This window comes from Oryctolagus cuniculus, chromosome 6, assembly GCF_964237555.1.
Source record: "Oryctolagus cuniculus chromosome 6, mOryCun1.1, whole genome shotgun sequence".
Taxonomy (NCBI): domain Eukaryota; kingdom Metazoa; phylum Chordata; class Mammalia; order Lagomorpha; family Leporidae; genus Oryctolagus; species Oryctolagus cuniculus.
In genome coordinates this window covers 101,887,957-101,907,926 of record NC_091437.1, presented here as the reverse complement: position 1 = coordinate 101,907,926, position 19,970 = coordinate 101,887,957, and the positions used below count along the sequence as shown (strand labels likewise).

General features: G+C 37.3%; 1 protein-coding gene across 2 annotated transcripts in view; it reads left to right on the top strand.

The window, feature by feature from the left end:
• PEX2 (peroxisomal biogenesis factor 2) overlaps positions 1–18,580 on the top strand; it is a 754,438-nt gene extending 735,858 nt beyond the window's left edge. For both annotated transcript variants that reach the window (XM_070075247.1, XM_070075246.1), the window contains exon 4: positions 16,578–18,580. In XM_070075247.1, the coding sequence (XP_069931348.1) occupies positions 16,578–17,119 (542 nt within the window). In that variant the 3' untranslated portion in view covers positions 17,120–18,580. The remainder of the gene's footprint in view (positions 1–16,577) is intronic.
• The last annotated feature ends 1,390 nt before the right edge of the window (positions 18,581–19,970 follow it).

Below are 19,970 nucleotides of genomic sequence, written 5' to 3'. Positions count from 1 at the left end.
CTGATTATTGAAATGTAATAAATAAAGTTTAAACTTTTTTCTAACTTGTAGTCAAGCAGTGTTTGAAAATAATTCAAATGTATATGATTTTCTTACTTGTAGGATAATTGTCAATTTTAGGTATTTGTCTGAGGATTCTTTAACTTGTACATACTACCTTGCCCTTTTTAGAGTCCAATGAACACTTGCTTTAAATTTAATTGCTTGCTATATTTTGAAATAATCTCTGGTTCTCATTCTTCCTCAACCTTCTAATTAGCCTGTAGTCTACACTGTGATGCAATTAATACATGGATTTCATGAATATAGCTATAACTATATATATATATGTATGTATGTATCATATTCGTAAATCAAATAGATATATGTACCACATTCCCAAATCAAATAGAGATGCCCTTTATTTCCAAATGGATAATTTAGAGCTGATTTATAAGGACCTATTCAAAATCTGTTTTCTCTTTTCAGCTGTAGCACTCTAACTCAAATACTGCATATTTTGTTAGGGATGGGGATAGTTGGCTTTAGAATCTAACTGCACTGAAAACATCTGAACTTTTTGGTCCAGCTGTTCTAGAACTCAGCATATAAGCCAGAATCATCATGACTGGTTAACACTTGACTGGATCTATTTGGGTTACAGGTGTTACAGAATTTCTCTGTGATTATCACTCCTGTTTTCCTTTCTGCTGAGGCTTTCAGGGTTAATGATTCCAAAATATTAAAGGCCAAATAGTAAGTTTTAGAGAATTTATTATTGGATATGAATAGCAAACTAAGAAGTGTGTCCAATGCTACACTGTTAGTGGGAAGCTAACAAAGGACTCAAGACTCTTCAGTGGAACAAAATATGTTTTTCTCTCAGGATACACTCAAAGTAAGAGGTTCTCCAATTGTAATGCATTTGAATTGCCTGGAAAGTGTGTTCAAAATAAATATTCCGACCCAGTACATCTGGGATGGAGCCAGAGGTTTTATATTTCTAATACGTTGCCAAGGCAATGCTTATTCTGCAACCTGGAAATTACACTTTGAAAAGCAAGGCTCTGTTGGCAAACTTTTTCTCTAAAAATGGTCATGTGATGGTTAATTTCCTATGTCAATCTTAGAGGGCCATGAGATGTACAGAGGGCAAATTAACCTTATCTATTTCTAGAAACTATCTGGATGCTTCCAGATGACATTGTCATTTGAATCAGTGGACAACATGAAGACTTCTCTCCCCAAATGAACGGCCATCAGCCAATCTTTTGTGGAGCTCAATAGTACAAAAAATGGAGAAGGAAGGAAATGGACCCCGCCTTTTTGTTTTTTGTTTGTTTTGTTTTGTTTTGTTTTGTTTTGTTTTGTTTTTGTTTTATGCTGCACTGCTTGATCTGGGATATCTCATTTCTTCTTCTGTGCTTGGACTGTGATTTGGGCCTTCAGATCCCCTAGTTCTTAGCACGTCAGACTCACTATATTCCACAAGTACCACTGTCTTTCTTGGGCTTCCAGCTTTCAGAGACACAGATTACAAATCTTTTCAGCCTCCATAAACACATGATTATGCTTTCTCATCATCTCTTTCTTCAGGTAGATATCAGGGAGTCATCTCATTTAACACTCTTTTTTTCTAAGGTTTATTTTATTTATTGGAAAGAATTATGGAAAGAGGTAGAGACAGAGAAAGAGAGGTCCTCCATCTGCTGGTTCACTCCTCAAATGGCTGAAATGGCTGGAGCTGAGTAGATCTGATGCCAGGTGCCAGGAGCTTCTTCCAGGTCTCCCACATGGATGCAGGGGCCCAAGGACCTGGGCCATCCTCTGGTGCTTTCCCAGGCTCATTAGCAGGGAGCTGGATTGGAAGTAGAACAGCTGGGACTTGAACTGGCACCCATACCAGATACCAGCACTGCAGGCTGGGCTTTAGCCTTCTGCACCATAGTGCTGGTCCTTTTAACATGCATGAAATAATTTCATAATATATTGTTAACTACTTTTATCATATCCTATTACTAGGTCTTTATTACATTTCTCCATTTTAAAACACTGCTTTTATACTATAGTAATAATGCAGGATATTTCTGTATTATATAAAGTGAGACAATATTTGTGGACCAATTTACATGATCTTATGTGAGAATTTTTGTTACATGCCACAATGTAAGGGTGATGTCTATTTACTATAGGAAATCTGGAGAATACGGAGAAGTTCAAGAAGAAAATAAAAAGTAGTTTAATGCTTCCACTTGTTCACTAGATTCTCCCATGTGGCTCACTCACTAACACTGCTTCAGAAATTGTGCCTCTTTCTCCGAATCACTGATGTTTTAATCTCTGCTGGATGATCCTGTCTTCAAGCACATTGTGACAGCACTCAGATTTTTAAAGACCTGAAGGTCTTCTCTTCACACTGTCCATTTCCACACATCTCTTCCTTTACTTCTTTACATCCAATATCTTTAAAGAAAACTCTTATTGTGTCCTTCAGTAATCTTTGTAAAATATTTCTACCTTAGTTTCAATGGTCATTGCATACGTAATTTTATTTAGTACACATTTTATATGTAAATTGCAGACATCATGACCTTTTGTAATACAACAGCATGTGTCACCTGAAAATAAAGCTACCGTGATAAAAGCACAAAGACTCTATCACACTTCAACAGTTAAAAGTATACATGAATATCATCCAATAATAACATCTATATTCAAACCAATTTTTAAAGCCAGTAAAGTCAGTATTTTTGTCCCACTACTCGATCAACATAATACATCTAAGTCAATAATGACCTCCAGATGGCCAAACCAATGGCTTATTCTAAGTATTCATATTCTTTGATTTAGAAGTAGTTTTTGTCAGAGCTGACGACTCCTCCAAGTATGAAGATACCAAGACTGAGCACACATACTTCTTGCTCTCTAGCTGAGAAAACATGCATGGGATTGAACATCAATGCGTACTGAATGTCTTAGAATTTAGACTTCTTCTGAACTGAGCTTCAGAGTCAAATATCCAACTGCTTACTTGGCATCTTTCCTTGAATATATAATAGTCATTTCTAACTTGTTTTTTTTTTCCCGATTCTCCACATAATATTTTATTCAACATTCTTATCCTATTCAACAATTTACAATTCATTTACCTTTCATGCTCAGGATCCAAACCTTGAGCAACCCTGGCTTCTCTCTTTCTCTTTCTCCTCTCAATCTTGCACCAATTGCACACGTATCCAGTCCTTCAGTATATCTTTCTAAGTAGTTCAGTATCTTACTACATCTTACAGCTCCATTTCTGAAACTGCTAAAACCCAGCATGATCCCGCTTCTTAGATTGCTATGCTAACCTTAAAAGCATTCTCTTGGCTCTCAGCCTTGTCTCTTCACTATCCTTTTTTGTTTGTTTTTAAGATTCATTTTATTTATTTGAAAGGCAGAGGAGAGAGAGAGAGAGAGAGAGAGAGAGAGAGAGAGAGAGAGAGAGACTTCCATTTGCTGGTTCACTCCCCAAATAGCCACAACAGCCAGGGCTGGGCTAGAAAGAGCCAGAAGCTGGGACATCTTCCTGGGTTCAGGGGATCATGCACTTGGGCCATCTTCCACTACTTTCACAGGTGCAATAGCAGGAAATAGGATCGGTTGTGGAGCAGCCAGAACTCGAACCAGGACCATATGAGATTCTGACATTGCCGGTAGCATCCACACAAGTAAGAGAAAAGAAGAGAAGAGAATACTCAAGAAGTCAAAAAGGAGTCTATGTGTCCAATACCACATTCTATTTTTTACTGCAGGTTCGGATACCCATTACTGACATATACACAAATTTTGTTCCTCCATATTGTCTTGGCTAATATTCTTGGCTTGTTCACATATATCTTATAATCAGCTTATTGATTTACACACACACACACACACACACACACACTCCTATCCTATCATTTCAACCAAAATTGAACTGAATCTGCAGATGATTTTCAGGAGAACTGACATTACTACACAATTAAGGCTTTCATGTAATTTTTATATTTCTAAGGAAAATTCTGGTTTCTCTTAGCTATTTCAGAAATGAATGCTAAGTATTATCAAATGTCTTCAGCATCAATGAGTAGTAAATAATGTTTATTCTTTCTCAGATATGACTACATATTAATAGGGTTTACCACTACTGATTCCTTATAATCTTACTAGAATAGATTCTACCTAGTTATGTTTTAATTGTTTGATAAATAACATTCTAAATTTGTTTTGCTTATATTTTATTAAAAGATGTTTAAATAAATTAAATCTTCAGTTTCTCTGTCAGATTTTGCTAAAATATCATGCTTTCATTTAGAAAAGCATGAAAAGTTTTCTTCTTTTTCTATATATCCTAGAACCACTTCCTAGAGATAACTATTTGTTTCTGATAAATTTGGAAGAAGTGATAATGCCAAATAAATCCAAAAAATTTTTTTTTGGAAACTCAGGCTTCTAGGTTATTAAATGTCATTTAAGATCATTGTTCTTCTAAATCAATGAATTTTGAGAGAATCACTTTGTTAACTTATAATTTCCTTCCACATCAGTATTTCAGTAACTCTTCCATATGTATTCTCACAGGCATTCATTTCTTATGTATCTATATGTCTGCTTATTTCCCTTTGCTCACACATTGTTTATAGATTTTATTTAAGCTAAAGTCTAAATATAGAAAGATTAAATACTTTTATTTATTCTGTTAACAATACTATTTAAGGCTTCACAACTACATTATGCTTTTCTGCTGTTTTAATGTATTTTTTTTAATGTATTTGTTTCTTTTCGAATATATCATTTACTGCTCTAATCCTAGGCCATTTTCTGTCTCTGACTACTCTTATATTAGTGATTTTAAAATAAGCAATTTATTTTGATTGAATAATAAAAAATATTCAGAAGCTCAAAAGTTTAGCTTCACAGCACTGATTTAGTTTTTACAGTGTGATTCTTCTCTTTATTGCTATCAAAGCAGTTTTAAAATTAGTTATTGTATCCTTAGTTTCCTTTCATTTTTCCCTTATCTCATTCAGCTCCTTTTGCCCTTCTGTCTGGCTCCCAGCTAGCTTCTTTTTATATCTCAGTCTATTGTCTTATCCTCTCATCTTTCATCTCTTGTTACATGGTGTTCATTTCTTTTTCTTTTTACTCCAAGACAAAGCAGACACTTTCTAAAATTTACTTCTTTATTCTTCAGGTTTTCTTTCTCTGACTGTGAAGTCCTATGCTCAACTCATATAATTGTGTATAATCTTAACATAGGTTACATGTCATGATTTTTTCCCTCTCTACCTACCTTTTAATGGGGAAATGGTTATCAATAGCCACATTTTTTCCAAAATTTAGTGGGCTTGTTTAACTTTTACTCCCACAGTAAAATTGATATCAGTGCTGCTTGTGTTTGGTAGTGGGCATGGAAATGTAGAATAAGTCTATTTTTGGGGTGAGGCAGCAGCTGGTGATGTTTCTTAAGATTTTTACTTGAGATGATTTTAGACTTCCCAATGGAATTTCTTTCTGTTGCTCTTTTCCTTACTGGAGAAAGGGGCTCCAAGGCAAATATTCCTTGCATTTCCATAGGGTACTCTTGTCTCTAGCTCTTGTCCCTCATCTCTGGTTCTGTATTATGTTTTTTACTCCATTGATGTTGCTATTGTTGTTTTTAAGCTTTGGATGAATCTTATTTACAAGCAACCTAGGTAAAATTCCTCTCTATTATTTGCAGATAAATTATGCCTTTGGTTAAATTCAGATACTGTTATATACTTCCTCTAATTTTTATGCACTTTTATAATTTTAGAAGAAATTTGGAATAGGAAAAATAAGTCACATTGGCTCATTATGAATTTTCAACCAGCATATAAAATGATTTTTATATAAATGAATATGATGGATATTGTAACACTTCATAATGATGAATTATTAGGAGATACAGAAACTATACTTCCTTTTTAAATTGCCCGATTATATTAATCTGGATTTTCCAATGAAGCAGAACTAGTAGAAGATACATGCACACAAGTATACTTATATCTGTATAGTTTATGGCGATATAAGAATATTATAAAAAATTGGCTAATACAGTTATAGTGACTAAGAAGTTCCAATATCTGAAGTTCCAATATCTGGAGTCAGCAAGATCTCTTTAGGAGAGATGATGGTGCCTATTCCAGTTGGAGTGTGAGTCGGAGGAAAGGAGAAATCCAATGTCCCAGCTCAAAGACCCTCAGGTATAGTCAGTGAATTCTCCCTCACTGGTCCTACAACCAAGTGGATGAGGCCCACCCACATTTGGGAGAACAATAGGAGTTACTCAGCCTACAAATTCAAATGTTAACCTCATGTAGGAACAATTTCACAGACCAACCAGAATAATGTTTCAACAGTATCTAAGTATCCCATGGCTTGGTCAAGTTGACACTTGACCAAATTAGCCATCATATTGTCTTTACTTCTGAATTCACAGGTTTTCATTACCCATGAGGCCACTATGGAAGGTAGGAGTTCCCAAGTGATTAAGCATCAGTTAAGTCTTTGTTAAGACAATGCATCTACTTTGGGCAGATAGATACTTGCTGATTGGCTGACCTTTGGGGTAAAGGTGCTGAATTGTGTTAATATGAACGCATGAGTTCTGTGGCATTCCTTTAACACTCAAGGTGAAGCTGAATCTCTCATGTGACAGAAGTGTGTGTAGAGTTTGGAAAACCCAAATTGCATGTCCAGGGAAAACAAAACTCGGAGTATAGGCTCAAACTGGAGAATGTGAAGGTGGTATGTGAAGACAATTTGTATACTTTTTTTTCTTTTCTGCAGTCAGTTGTCTCATTAAGAATATCCCATCTTCAGCAGAAATTTGAAAAGGGATAAAAATAAGACAGACACAAATATGCAGAAACTGAAAAACTTGCTCAAGGATTTTTGTATGTCAGCCTGTCTCCATTCTCGTCTAATATCTGCACTTTACTCTGTATTGTAAGTGAAGATTCATGTCTGCACTTAACTAGAGTTCAGTCCATTTCCAGCACAGCCCCAGAAAGGAATTCATCTGCTTCCCTCTTTAGATTTTAGAAGCTGAAATACACCTTGGGAATTAGTTGTCAAAATGGTGATGCAATGTTAAAATGACAAATCACAAATACAAATGAAAATGTAAAGTTTATAAGGTTTATATTGCTGTGTGTACTCTTCCAGATTGATTCTACTTGTATTTTTAACAGCCTAGTCTAATAATCTGAAATACTATATACAACACATGTGTTGGCATATAAGTGAATAAATCTCTGTGTTTTGTTATTTTCCATCTTCAGCCCTTGAAATTCCAAGATTAATATTACAGAGCTGGAAGCTTTTTATTCTGCAATGTGAATTGTGCAAGTGTCTATCTATGTACAGGCACAATCCATTTTAAATATCCACAAATTTCCCTAAAGTCCCAAGTGGTTTCCTTGGCAACAAGGCTGCTGAAATGTAAAGGGCTGAGGTAGTTAGGATATTGCCTATCATTCTTCCTCTCTAGGTTATTTTAAATAGCTGCAATTTTCTTTGCACATCTGAAAAAATCCGCAGTGGTTGGTGATGCAAAGACGAATATGAGAGACATTAGAGAATAGTAGTACATCAGAGTCTAATTTGTGCGGACAAATTATTACTTTCACTACTCCCTGATTCATAGAGCACCATTTTCATGTACCAAATTATAGGACAAAAGAGGAGCAAACCATAAATACATCAGAATAATTTTTAGATAGAATCAGATAAAATATCTGCAAATAGCTTTTGACAATAGAAGCAGTGATTAATAATGACAAGGTATCTTTGCAACTTCTTTTCAATTCACAGGGAAGAGCATACATATAATGAGGCCAGGCCTCGGCACAATGAGTAGAAGGAAATCAAACACATTGAGGTGCACAGGGAATATTCCTCATAACCTCTCCACCAGGTGAAACTTCAAATGCTTGCACATATATTTGGTGAATTATTTGGTAAGTAATCTTGGTAAATTATTTCAGGGATTACTATTTTCTCTTACTGATGAATCTGCCTTTCATCATACTTCCTCATAATGGTTTAGCATGGTGTAGGCATTATTTAGGTTTAGTTAAGCCATGAAAGACATATCACAGGTGTTACCAGAGCAAGAGGATGTCTCTCCCTGACCATGTCTCTACTATGCCTCATTTTCTATATCCGTATGAGGATACTAACGATAAAGGCATATGGCTGATAGCAAAAACCCGACTGAATCCCACTCTATCAAAGATAATAGCCCATTACAAATAATTAGCCAATATTTGTACATCCTTTCTGACACCGTATAAATCCAGTGAACAGAAGCCTTTGAGAAAAGCCTTGATTATTTATATAAGTAAAATATTAATAATTCCACTCAACTCTTTGATTACATGCTTTTTTGCTTACTTCTGCCAATCTCATTGGATAGTTTCCATTAGAATCATAAGTTTGGGAAGAGATAAATGTTAACTTTTATTCTTTTGTGTGTACAATAAGTAATAAAAAATTTTTCCAAACATAATTTTCTGATGTGATAGATTATCACTTTCAAAAAAATATTCTAAAATGGTATATCTTAAGATCTTTTATAAGCAATGAATAAAATCCTGACAAAATGCATTATTCCTAACCCATAGCATAACTTCTCAGATTTTCTAATCCAGATCTTTAAGAGGCCCTGGTTCTTGGTGCTTGCATACCTTCCACTCTCCTCTCTCATTTCTTTTGTTCTACCTTCTATTCTTCCCTCCCTTCCTTCCTTCCTTCCTTCCTTCCTTCCTTCCTTCCTTCTTCTTTCCTTCCTTCCTTCCTTCCTTCCGTTCCTCCTTCCCTCCTTCCCTCCTTCCCTCCTTCCTTCCCTCCTTCCTTCTCTCTTTCCTTCCCTTCCTCCTTCCCTTATTCTCTCCTTTTTCCCTTTTCCTCCTCTGTCCATATGCCCCTCTTTTCTTCCCTCTCCCTTCCTCCTTTCCTCCTCATCCCCTCCCTTCCTCCCACCCATCCTCTCTCCCTTCTTCCCTTCCTTTCTCTCTCTCTCTCCCTCCCTCCCTCTCTCCTCCCTTCCCTCTCTCTCTGTCCTATTAATTATGCCAACCATACTTGATTGTGAGGGAAAATGCTACTAGAGCAACATATATTTTAACATATAATTGTAGTAATATCAGTCTATTGCATAATTTTTATGTCCTTGAGACACAGTACAAAAGAAAATGTACAAATAAAATCTTCAGTAAATGTTAGCTGAAAGAATGAATGGAAGTATATAAAAAGTGATTTATGTTAACAAAAGAAGATTTCAATTCTATTTAGCTGCTGGCTATTAGAAATCATATATGATTTTAGATTTTATGATGAATTTGAGCACGTGCAGACTACAGATTATTTAGAGTAATAGAAGAAAATAAAATGAGTAAGGTTATGAAGTGCCTTAAAATTATCCTAGTGAATTTGAACTATATTTTTAGGACATAAATCTTTATAGATACCTTGTAAACCATGGACTGTTTTTGGCCCCACCCCCACATTCATCATCTCTATCTCCTTCTCAGTCATCTACCTATATCTATCTATTGCTCAAATTATTAAGTAACATCAGAAAAGGAATAGTTACCTGAACCTCACTAATAGATCTCCTAGCCCCTTGCTACTCAGGGTAAGACCTATAGAACATCAGTACTGGTTTCACCCTGGATCCTATTAAAATGCAGATTCTCAGATAATCCCTCAGAATCACTGGACCAGAATTTTAAAAAATCTTGAAATTATCCATACACGTTTGAGAATCAATGTTTGGGGCTGAGGTTAAAGCACCATAATTAAAAATGATCAAAGTAGTACATAAACAGACTAATGAAATGCTTAGGTTTGCCACAGTCATCTGTCTTTGTGAAATCCTGCAACCTGTAATACTAAGTAATTTTTTTCTAAGACAACTGAATGTATCTTGAAGACAACAATCCCGCTGCTCACAAAAGAGGGATGACATCTCTGAGTGGTGTGAGAGAGGCAGAGGGAGTGCCAAGACTATTTCTGCTATAGGTATGCAGTCCCTGGTTCTAATTATATCTCTGTCATGTCTTGGAATTATTTGGGAGCTCATTTCTCTTCTCAACTTTATGACAAAAGTTCCTTGCAATCCCCATAGTCAAAAATAAAGTACCCCCCCCAATCAGAATATCAACATGTGAGAGAACAACAGAGGTTGTAGTACAGCTTTGGAACCGTTCAGCAATGAGTGTTTACCCCTAGCACCTAAGAAATCTGGATGGAGTTTCATGCTATTGACTTTGGCATGGCCTAATCCCAGTCTGGGCATTTGGGGAGTAAACCTGCGGGGTTGGGAGGCACTCTCTGTATCTATCTTCGTCTGTTTGCCTCTCAAATAAATAAAAACTTTAAAAAGTTTAAAGACATATAAAAACAAACCCACAAAACACTAACAGAAATGTAAATGGCAAAGTACATCTTGGGCTGCAAATACTGCTACGTAGAGACAAATCACCAAGATCTGGCCAACAACAAACCAAGCGATTGTTTCACCAAGAACCCCAGTGCTAGGCAGATGGCAGCCTAGGGAAGAGGCGAGCTTCACAAACTCCAGTGTGTAAAAAGATCCAGAAAACTGAAGGAAATTTCAGTGACTATGAATTGGCCTAGGGCTTATGAAATCTCAAAACCAACCAGCAAAACTTATACAGATGTGTCAGTTTTCTACTTCGGGATGGAAAATGACCACATCTTATAAAACTATGTGTTGAAGGGTAGGAAAGCAAGAGGGCTAACTTGAATAATTAGGAAAAAGTGTTTTTGACTGGGAACTGTGACCCCAGACAGAACTATCTGCACAAAAATGTCACCCTTGTTAATATGATTGTTTTTTGTGAGGGTATGGGCTAACAATTCAAGACTTCATTACAAGCATACTAGACTCAAACAAACAAGTAAATACAAGTGGATGCTGAGAGCCAAATTTCTCACTGTTGAAGGAGGTACAAATAAGCAAGAGAGCAAAGCAAAAATGAATCTGGTTTGGAGCCAAAGAGATCAGTATGAACTATTATTTAGATTAATATTAATACTTAGGATATATCTAGTCTATACATGTGTTTGCTTTTTGTCTCAGTGATCTCACTTCTAGGAAAATCTTTGTAATTTGTACTGACAAATACATGAGAGATGTGTATCCAAGACTATCAGTGTAATACTATTTAAAAGAGCAGAAAGCCAAAAACAGAATAAGATTAATGTTCATTTATAATGGGCTAGAATATAGAAAACTGAAGTCACACAACGGAATGCTAAGAAGTTTCAAAAAATCTCTAAAGTAACTGTATATGACAGTGAAATAATTTTAGGGCATATTGTTTTAAATAAAAGCAATAAGAGAAAAAAGATATATGTAGTATATTACTCTTTCCTTAGAAAGATGGATACACACATATAGGACATCTTTTTATATTAAATAGAGGAAGGGAAGAGGAAGTAAATGTTCACAAACATCCAATACTGAAGAATATGGTTATTTGTGTGAGAGGGAAAATGAATTTTTGTGTGTTTACATATATGTATAAGCAATATAATCCAGACCTCTGAATATACCTGTTTAATAGAGTTAACATCAGAATAAGAAATATTTTATATAATTGAGCGATTTCTAAATAGTCAACCATAAAATTCTAAAGAACACAATAAATTTAATAATATAACATGCTGATGGTATAATTAATAATTACCAAAGAGGAACTATTTCAAGACAGTTATCAGAATAGCAGGGGAAAAAAGAATTGCAAATGAATCATGAAAGGAAGAAAAAGTTTACTCTTGTCAATAAAGATATTGGTGGTGGTAGTGTTAGTATTATAGTTCTGAGACTATTTTGTGTATATTGTAAGATAAAACAAAAGATCATGCTTGTGTAACCAAAAAAGTGAATTTTCATTTAGGGGAATCAGTAATCAAAAGTAAGTTTAAAAAGTTTAAGTTTTGGGAGGAGGCAAGATGGCGGAATAGGAAGGGAGCACACTGATAGTCCGGGGAGAGATAGTTTAATGAAAGTGGAGATACTGCAGGTTCAAGGAAGAGTAGGGGAGGAAACAGCAGAAGAAACTCTTCCAGAACGCGTGATTCACAGCGGACCTGCGTGGAGTGCGTGGGAGCCCACAGTTCGGGACACCAGCGGCAGACTCAACACACCAGCGCTGGAACACGAGGTGAGCCGAATCTCAATAGCCCGAGACACCGGCAGGAAAGCGGAGAGAGGAGACTAGAGGGAACGACCCCCGGCGGGGGGGGGAGTTCACCAGGCTAACTAGAAGAGAGAGAGAGAAAAAAAAAAAAAAGGTGACTGGTACGGACACGGGTTTCTCTCTCTCCGCTCACCTCTCAAGGGCGAGCAAGACAAAGAGCAGGCGCCATCTTGGACATACGTCATAAGCAGAGCGACCTCAGGTCTGCACCGGCCCTGAGCCTAGCAGAAAAACCTGACTCTGGGCGGGGCGAATTAACAGGAGATTAGGACCTAGTAAATTTATGGTGCTACTGAACTGAGACTGTGAAAAAAGAGACGGTGGGGGAGAAAACTCACGGAATTCACGTGAGCACTCTCCAGAGATGCTACAATTCCGTAACTTTGGCAACCCAGTGGGAGACTGAAGGAGAATTTGAGCCCACTCTGAGGGCCGAACAGATTCCCTGTGTGGTCCTTGGGAAAGAGCTTCCGATCTCTGGCTCCTGTGGGTATATCATTTGCCTGCTAACTACCTCCAACTTCGCTCAGCTGTGTGGAATTACTTCCCTTTTGAATAAAAAAAAAAAAAAAGAGAGAGAGAGAGAGAGATTTACCACGCCTAACCTGGGAGTGTCACCTTTGGCACACCAAACAGAGCTCTCAGGCCACACCTACCTCAAGCCCTAAGGCTCCATCAAAAACAGATAGTCCACTTAATCTAGAGTCATAGTATAACAAGAAAAAGCACCACAGTGAAGAAACCAAATATCTCCAATATACCAAATAACAAACGCAAAAACCAAGGTAATAAAAACAAGGAAGTCACCATGACGCCCTCAAATGAAAAAGACACCCCAATTCAAGATTATGAAGATGATGACATAGAAGAAATGCAAGAAGCAGATCTCAAAAAATTGATAAGAACATTAAGAAGTTCTCAAAAACAAATTCTTGAACTACAGAAATCCTTAATGGACAAGATAGAAAATCTCTCTCGTGAAAATGAAATATTAAGGAGGAATCAAAATGAAACGAAACAACTAGTACAACAGGAAACTGTGATAGTGACTGAAGTGAAGAATTCAATAGATCAAATGAAAAACACAATAGAGAGCCTTACAAACAGAATGGGTGAAGCAGAAGAGAGAATATCGGATTTAGAAGACAGAGAACAGGAAAGGATACAGTCAGACCAAAGAAAAGAAGAGGAAATTAGAAATCTAAAACATATTGTCAGGAATCTTCAGGATACTATTTAAAAACCCAACATTCGGGTTCTAGGAGTTCCTGAAGGCATGGAGAGGGAGAAAGGATTAGAAGGCCTTTATAGTGAGATATTAGCAGAAAATTTCCCAGGTTTGGAGAAGGACAGAGAAATCCTTGTGCAGGAAGCTCACAGAACCCCTAATAAACACAACCAAAAGAGATCCTCACCACGACACGTTGTAATTAAACTCTCCACAGTGAAACATAAAGAAAAGATCCTAAAATGTGCAAGAGAGAAACGTCAGATTACTCTCAGAGGATCTCCAATCAGACTCACAGCTGACTTCTCATCAGAAACTCTACAAGCTAGGAGGGAATGGCGAGATATAGCCCAGGTACTAAGAGAGAACAACTGCCAGCCCAGAATATTATATCCTGCAAAGCTATCATTTGTGAATGAAGGTGAAATAAAGACTTTTCATAGCAAACAGAAATTGAAAGAATTTGTTGCCACTCGTCCAGCCCTGCAAAAGATGCTTAAAGATGTGTTACACACAGAAACACAGAAACACGGTCATCAATATGAAAGAAGGTAAAGGAAGGAAACCAAGGAAGGAAACCTCACAGCAAAAGATCACAGGGAATTCAAAGCATATATTAGAACTTATCTTTGGCAAATGGCAGGGCAAAGTTACCACTTATCATTAGTCACATTGAACGTGAATGGCCTGAACTGTCCAGTTAAAAGACACCGATTGGCTGATTGTGTTAAGGAACAAAACCCATCTATTTGCTGCTTACAAGAAACACATCTTTCCAACATAGATCCATACAGACTGAAAGTGAAAGGCTGGAAAAAGATATACCATGCCAACAGAAGTGAAAAAAAAGCGGGCGTAGCCATCTTAATATCAGACAACATAAGCTTTACCACAAAAACTGTTAAGAGAGACAAAGAGGGGCACTATATAATGATTAAGGGATCAATACAACAAGAAGATATAACAATTATCAATATATATGCACCTAACTACAGGGCACGAGTTTATCTAAAAGATTTATTAACGGACTTAAAGGGAGACTTAGACGCCAATACAATAGTACTGGGGGACTTCAATACTCCACTCTCAGAAATAGACAGATCAATAGGACAGAAGATCAACAAGGATACAGTAGATTTAAACGACACTATAGCCCAAATGGATCTAACAGATATATACAGAACTTTCAATCCTACAGCTAAAGATTTTACATTCTTCTCAGCAGTACATGGAACCTTCTCTAGGATTGACCACATACTAGGCCATAAAGCAAGTCTCAGCAAATTCAAAAGAATTAGAATCATATCATGCAGCTTCTCAGACCATAAAGGAATGAAGTTGGAAATTAGCAACTCAGGAATCCCTAGAGAATACGCAAACACATGGAGATTGAACAACATGCTCCTGAATGAACAATGGGTCATAGAAGAAATCAAAAGAGAAATCAAAAACTTTCTGGAAGTAAATGAGGATAACAGCACAACATACCAAAACTTATGGGACGCAGCAAAAGCAGTGTTAAGAGGAAAGTTTATATCAATAGGTGCCTACATCAAGAAATTGGAAAGGCACCAAATAGATGAGCTTTCAATTCACCTCAAGGATCTAGAAAACCTACAGCAAACCAGACCCAAATCTAGTAGGAGAAGAGAAATAATTAAAATCAGAGAAGAAATCAACAGGATTGAATCAAGAAAAACATTACAAAAAATCAGCCAAACGAGGAGCTGGTTTTTTGAAAAACAAAATTGACACCCCATTGGCCCAACTAACTAAAAAAAGAAGAGAAAAGACCCAAATCAATAAAATCAGAGATGAAAAAGGAAATGTAACAACAGACACCACAGAAATAAAAAGAATCATCAGAAATTACTACAAGGACTTGTATGCCAGCAAACAGGGAAACCTATCAGAAATGGATAGATTCCTGGACACATGCAACCTACCTAAATTGAACCAGGAAGACATTGAAAACCTAAACAGACCCATAACTGAGACAGAAATTGAAACAGTAATAAAGGCCCTCCCAACAAAGAAAAGCCCAGGACCAGATGGATTCACTGCTGAATTCTACCAGACATTTAAAGAAGAACTAACTCCAATTCTTCTCAAACTATTCAGAACAATTGAAGAAGAGGGAATCCTCCCAAATTCTTTCTATGAAGCCAGCATCACCTTAATTCCTAAGCCGGAAAAAGATGCAGCACTGAAAGAGAATTACAGACCAATATCCCTGATGAACATAGATGCAAAAATCCTCAATAAAATTCTGGCCAATAGAATGCAACAACACATCAGAAAGATCATCCACCCAGACCAAGTGGGATTTATCCCTGGTATGCAGGGATGGTTTAATGTGCGCAAGACAATCAATGTGATACACCACATTAACAGAATGCAGAAGAAAAACCATATGATTATCTCAATAGATGCCGAGAAAGCATTTGATAAAATACAACACCCGTTCATGATGAAAACTCTAAGCAAACTGGGTTTGGAAGGAACATTCCTCAATACAATCAAAGCAATCTATGAAAAACCCACAGCCAACATCCTATTGAATGGGGAAAAGTTGGAAGCATTTCCACTGAGATCTGGTACCAGACAGGGATGTCCACTCTCACCACTGCTATTCAATATAGTTCTGGAGGTTCTAGCCAGAGCTATTAGGCAAGAAAAAGAAATTAAAGGGATACAAATTGGGAAGGAAGAACTCAAACTATCCCTCTTTGCAGATGACATGATTCTGTATTTAGGGGACCCAAAGAACTCTACTAAGAGACTATTGGAACTCATAGAAGAGTTTGGCAAAGTAGCAGGGTATAAAATCAATGCACAAAAATCAGCAGCCTTTGTATACACAGACAATGCCATGGCTGAGGAAGAACTTCTAAGATCAATCCCATTCACAATAGCTACAAAAACAATCAAATACCTTGGAATAAACTTAACCAAGGATGTTAAAGATCTCTACGATGAAAATTACAAAACCTTAAAGAAAGAAATAGAAGAGGATACAAAGAAATGGAAAAATCTTCCATGCTCATGGATTGGAAGAATCAATATCATCAAAATGTCCATTCTCCCAAAAGCAATTTATAGATTCAATGCAATACCAATCAAGATACTGAAGACCTTCTTCTCAGATCTGGAAAAAATGGTGCTGAAATTCATATGGAGGCACAAGAGACCTCGAATAGCTAAAGCAATCTTGTACAACAAAAACAAAGCTGGAGGCATCACAATACCAGATTTCAGGACATACTACAGGGCAGTTGTAATCAAAACAGCATGGTACTGGTACAGAAACAGATGGATAGAGCAATGGAACAGAATTGAACCACCAGAAATCAACCCAAACATCTACAGCCAACTTATATTTGATCAAGGATCTAAAACTAATTCCTGGAGCAAGGACAGTCTATTCAATCAATGGTGCTGGGAAAATTGGATTTCCACGTGCAGAAGCATGAAGCAAGACCCCTACCTTTCACCTTACACAAAAATACACTCAACATGGATTAAAGACCTAAATCTACGACCTGACACCATCAAGTTACTAGAGAACATTGGAGAAACCCTTCAAGATATTGGCACAGGCAAAGAGGTTCTGGAAAAGACCCGGGAGGCATAGGCAGTCAAAGCCAAAATCAACTATTGGGATTGCATCAAATTGAGAAGTTTCTGTACTGCAAAAGAAACAGTCAGGAGAGTGAAGAGACAACCGACAGAATGGGAAAATATATTTGCAAACTATGCAACAGATAAAGGGTTAATAACCAGAATCTACAAAGAGATCAAGAAACTCCACAAAAACAAAACCAACAACCCACTTAAGAGATGGGCCAAGGACCTCAATAGACATTTTTCAAAAGAGGAAATCCAAATGGCTAACAGACACATGAAAAAAATGTTGAAGATCACTAGCAATCAGGGAAATGCAAATCAAAACCACAATGAGGTTTTACCTCACCCCGGTTAGAATGGCTCACATTCAGAAATCTACCAACAACGGATGCTGGAGAGGATGTGGGGAAAAAGGGACACTAACCCACTGTTGGTGGGAATGCAAACTGGTCAAGCCACTATGGAAGTCAGTCTGGAGATTCCTCAGAAACCTGAAGATAACCCTACCGTTCAACCCAGCCATCCCACTCCTTGGAATTTACCCAAAGGAAATGAAATTGGCAAACAAACAAGCTGTCTGCAGCCTAATGTTTATTGCAGCTCAATTCACAATAGCTAAGACCTGGAACCAACCTAAATGCCCATCAACGGTAGACTGGATAAAGAAATTATGGGATATGTACTCTTTAGAATACTATACCGCAGTAAGAAACAGCAAAATCCAGTCATTTGCAACAAAATGGAGGAATCTGGAACACATCATGCTGAGTGAAATAAGCCAGTCCCAAAGGGACAAATACCATATGTTCTCCCTGATCGGTGACAACTGACTGAACACCAAAAAGGAAACCTGTTGTAGTGAAATGGACACTATGGGAAATGGTGACTTGATCAGCATAGCCCTAACTGTTAATGAACAACTTAATACATTATCCCTCTTAGTAGTTTTTTTGTCTGTTCTACTTAATATGACTGGTTTAATTCTGTAATTAATACACAGTTATTCTTAAGTGTTGAAAATTAACTGAAATGTGATCCCTTTTAAACATAAGAGTGGGAATAAGAGAGGGAAGAGATGTATAATTTGGGACATGCTCAAGCTGACTTGCCCCAAATGGTAGAGTTAGAAACATAACAGGGGATTCCAATTCAATCCCATCAAGGTGGCATGTACCAATGCCATCTCACTATTCCAAGTGATCAATTTCAGTTCACAATTGATCATAATGAAAGGACTAAGAGTCAAAGGGAGCACATAAACAAGTCTAGTACCTGCTAACACTAACCGATGGAATAAATAAAGGGGAGAATGATCCAACATGGGAAGTGAGATACTCAGCAGACTCATAGAATGGCGGATGTCCTAAATAGCACTCTGGCCTCAGAATCAGCCCTAAAGGCATGCGGATCCGGCTGAAAAGCCCATGAGAGTATTTCAGGCATGGAAAGCCAAGACACTCTGGCAAAAGATCTCTGTGAGTGAGATCCCAGTGGAAAGAACAGGTCTTCAAAGAAGGAGGTACCTTTCTCTGAAGGGAGGAGAGAACCTCCACTTTGACTATGACCTTGCCTAAACAAGATAAGAGTCGGAGAACTCAGAGGGCTTCCATAGCCTTGGAAACTCATGACTGGAGCATAGGGAGATTACTGATGCCATAGACAGGAGTGTCAATTGGTAAAGTCAACAACAGGAGTCACTGTGCACTTACTCCTCATGTAGAATCTCTGTCCTTAATGTGCTGTGCATTGAGATTTAATGCTATAACGAGTACTCAAACAATATATTTCACTTTGTGTTTCTATGGGGGTGCAAACTGCTGAAATCTTTACTTAATGCATACTAAACTGATCTTTGGTAAAAAAAAAAAAAAAAAAGAAAAAAGAAATGATCAATTCCCAACTTGACTCTCACTGGGATTAAACATGACAATAGGTCTGATCTGATTTCATCATCATTTAAAAAAAAATCATCTATTATTTTTCACTTTATGTTTCTGTGTGGGAGCAAACTGTTGAAATCCTTACTTAATGTATACTAAGCTGATCTTCTGTATATTAAGATAATCGAAAATGAATCTTGATGTGAATGGAAGGGGAGAGGGAGTGGGAAAGGGGAGGGTTGTGGGTGGGAGGGACGGTATGGGGGGGGAAGCCATTGTAACACATGAGTCGTACTTTGGAAATTTATATTCATTAAATAAAAGTTAAAAAAAAAAAAGTTTAAGTTTTGGGGCTGGCACTGTGGTGCAGCGGGTTAACGCCCTGGCCTGAAGTGCCAGCATCGCAGATGGTCACCAGTTCTAGTCCCGGCTGCTCCACTTCCGATCCAGCTCTCTGCTATGGCCTGGGAAAGCAGTAGAAGATGGCCCAAGTCCTTGGGCCCCTGTACCCGCGTGGGAGACCTGGAAGAAGCTCCTGGCTCCTGGCTTCAGATCAGCACAGCTTCGGCTGTTGCAGCCATCTGGGGAGTGAACCAATGGATGGAAGACCACTCTCTCACTCTGTCTCTCCTCTCCCTGTGTAACTCTGACTTTCAAACAAATAAATCTTTAAAAAAAAACTTTAAGTTTTAAAAATCTTATGGTTCTGAATTTTAATTCAATATGGAGTAATATTTTCTAATCCATTTTATCTTTTAAAATATATTTTCTAGTTGTGCCCACCAAAAAAGTCCAGATACTTCCAAATAGTTGACAATAAACACCCTGGCGCTCAGATTTTGGTGTCTACAAGCCATTTCTACAAGTGGGGAAATAAAGCGTCTTGCAGAGCTGGCTGATTCCACAAATTTTTGAAAATTTGACAAAATACACAAGACAATTTTGGAAAATCTTGGCATAACAGAAAGAAAAGGGTGG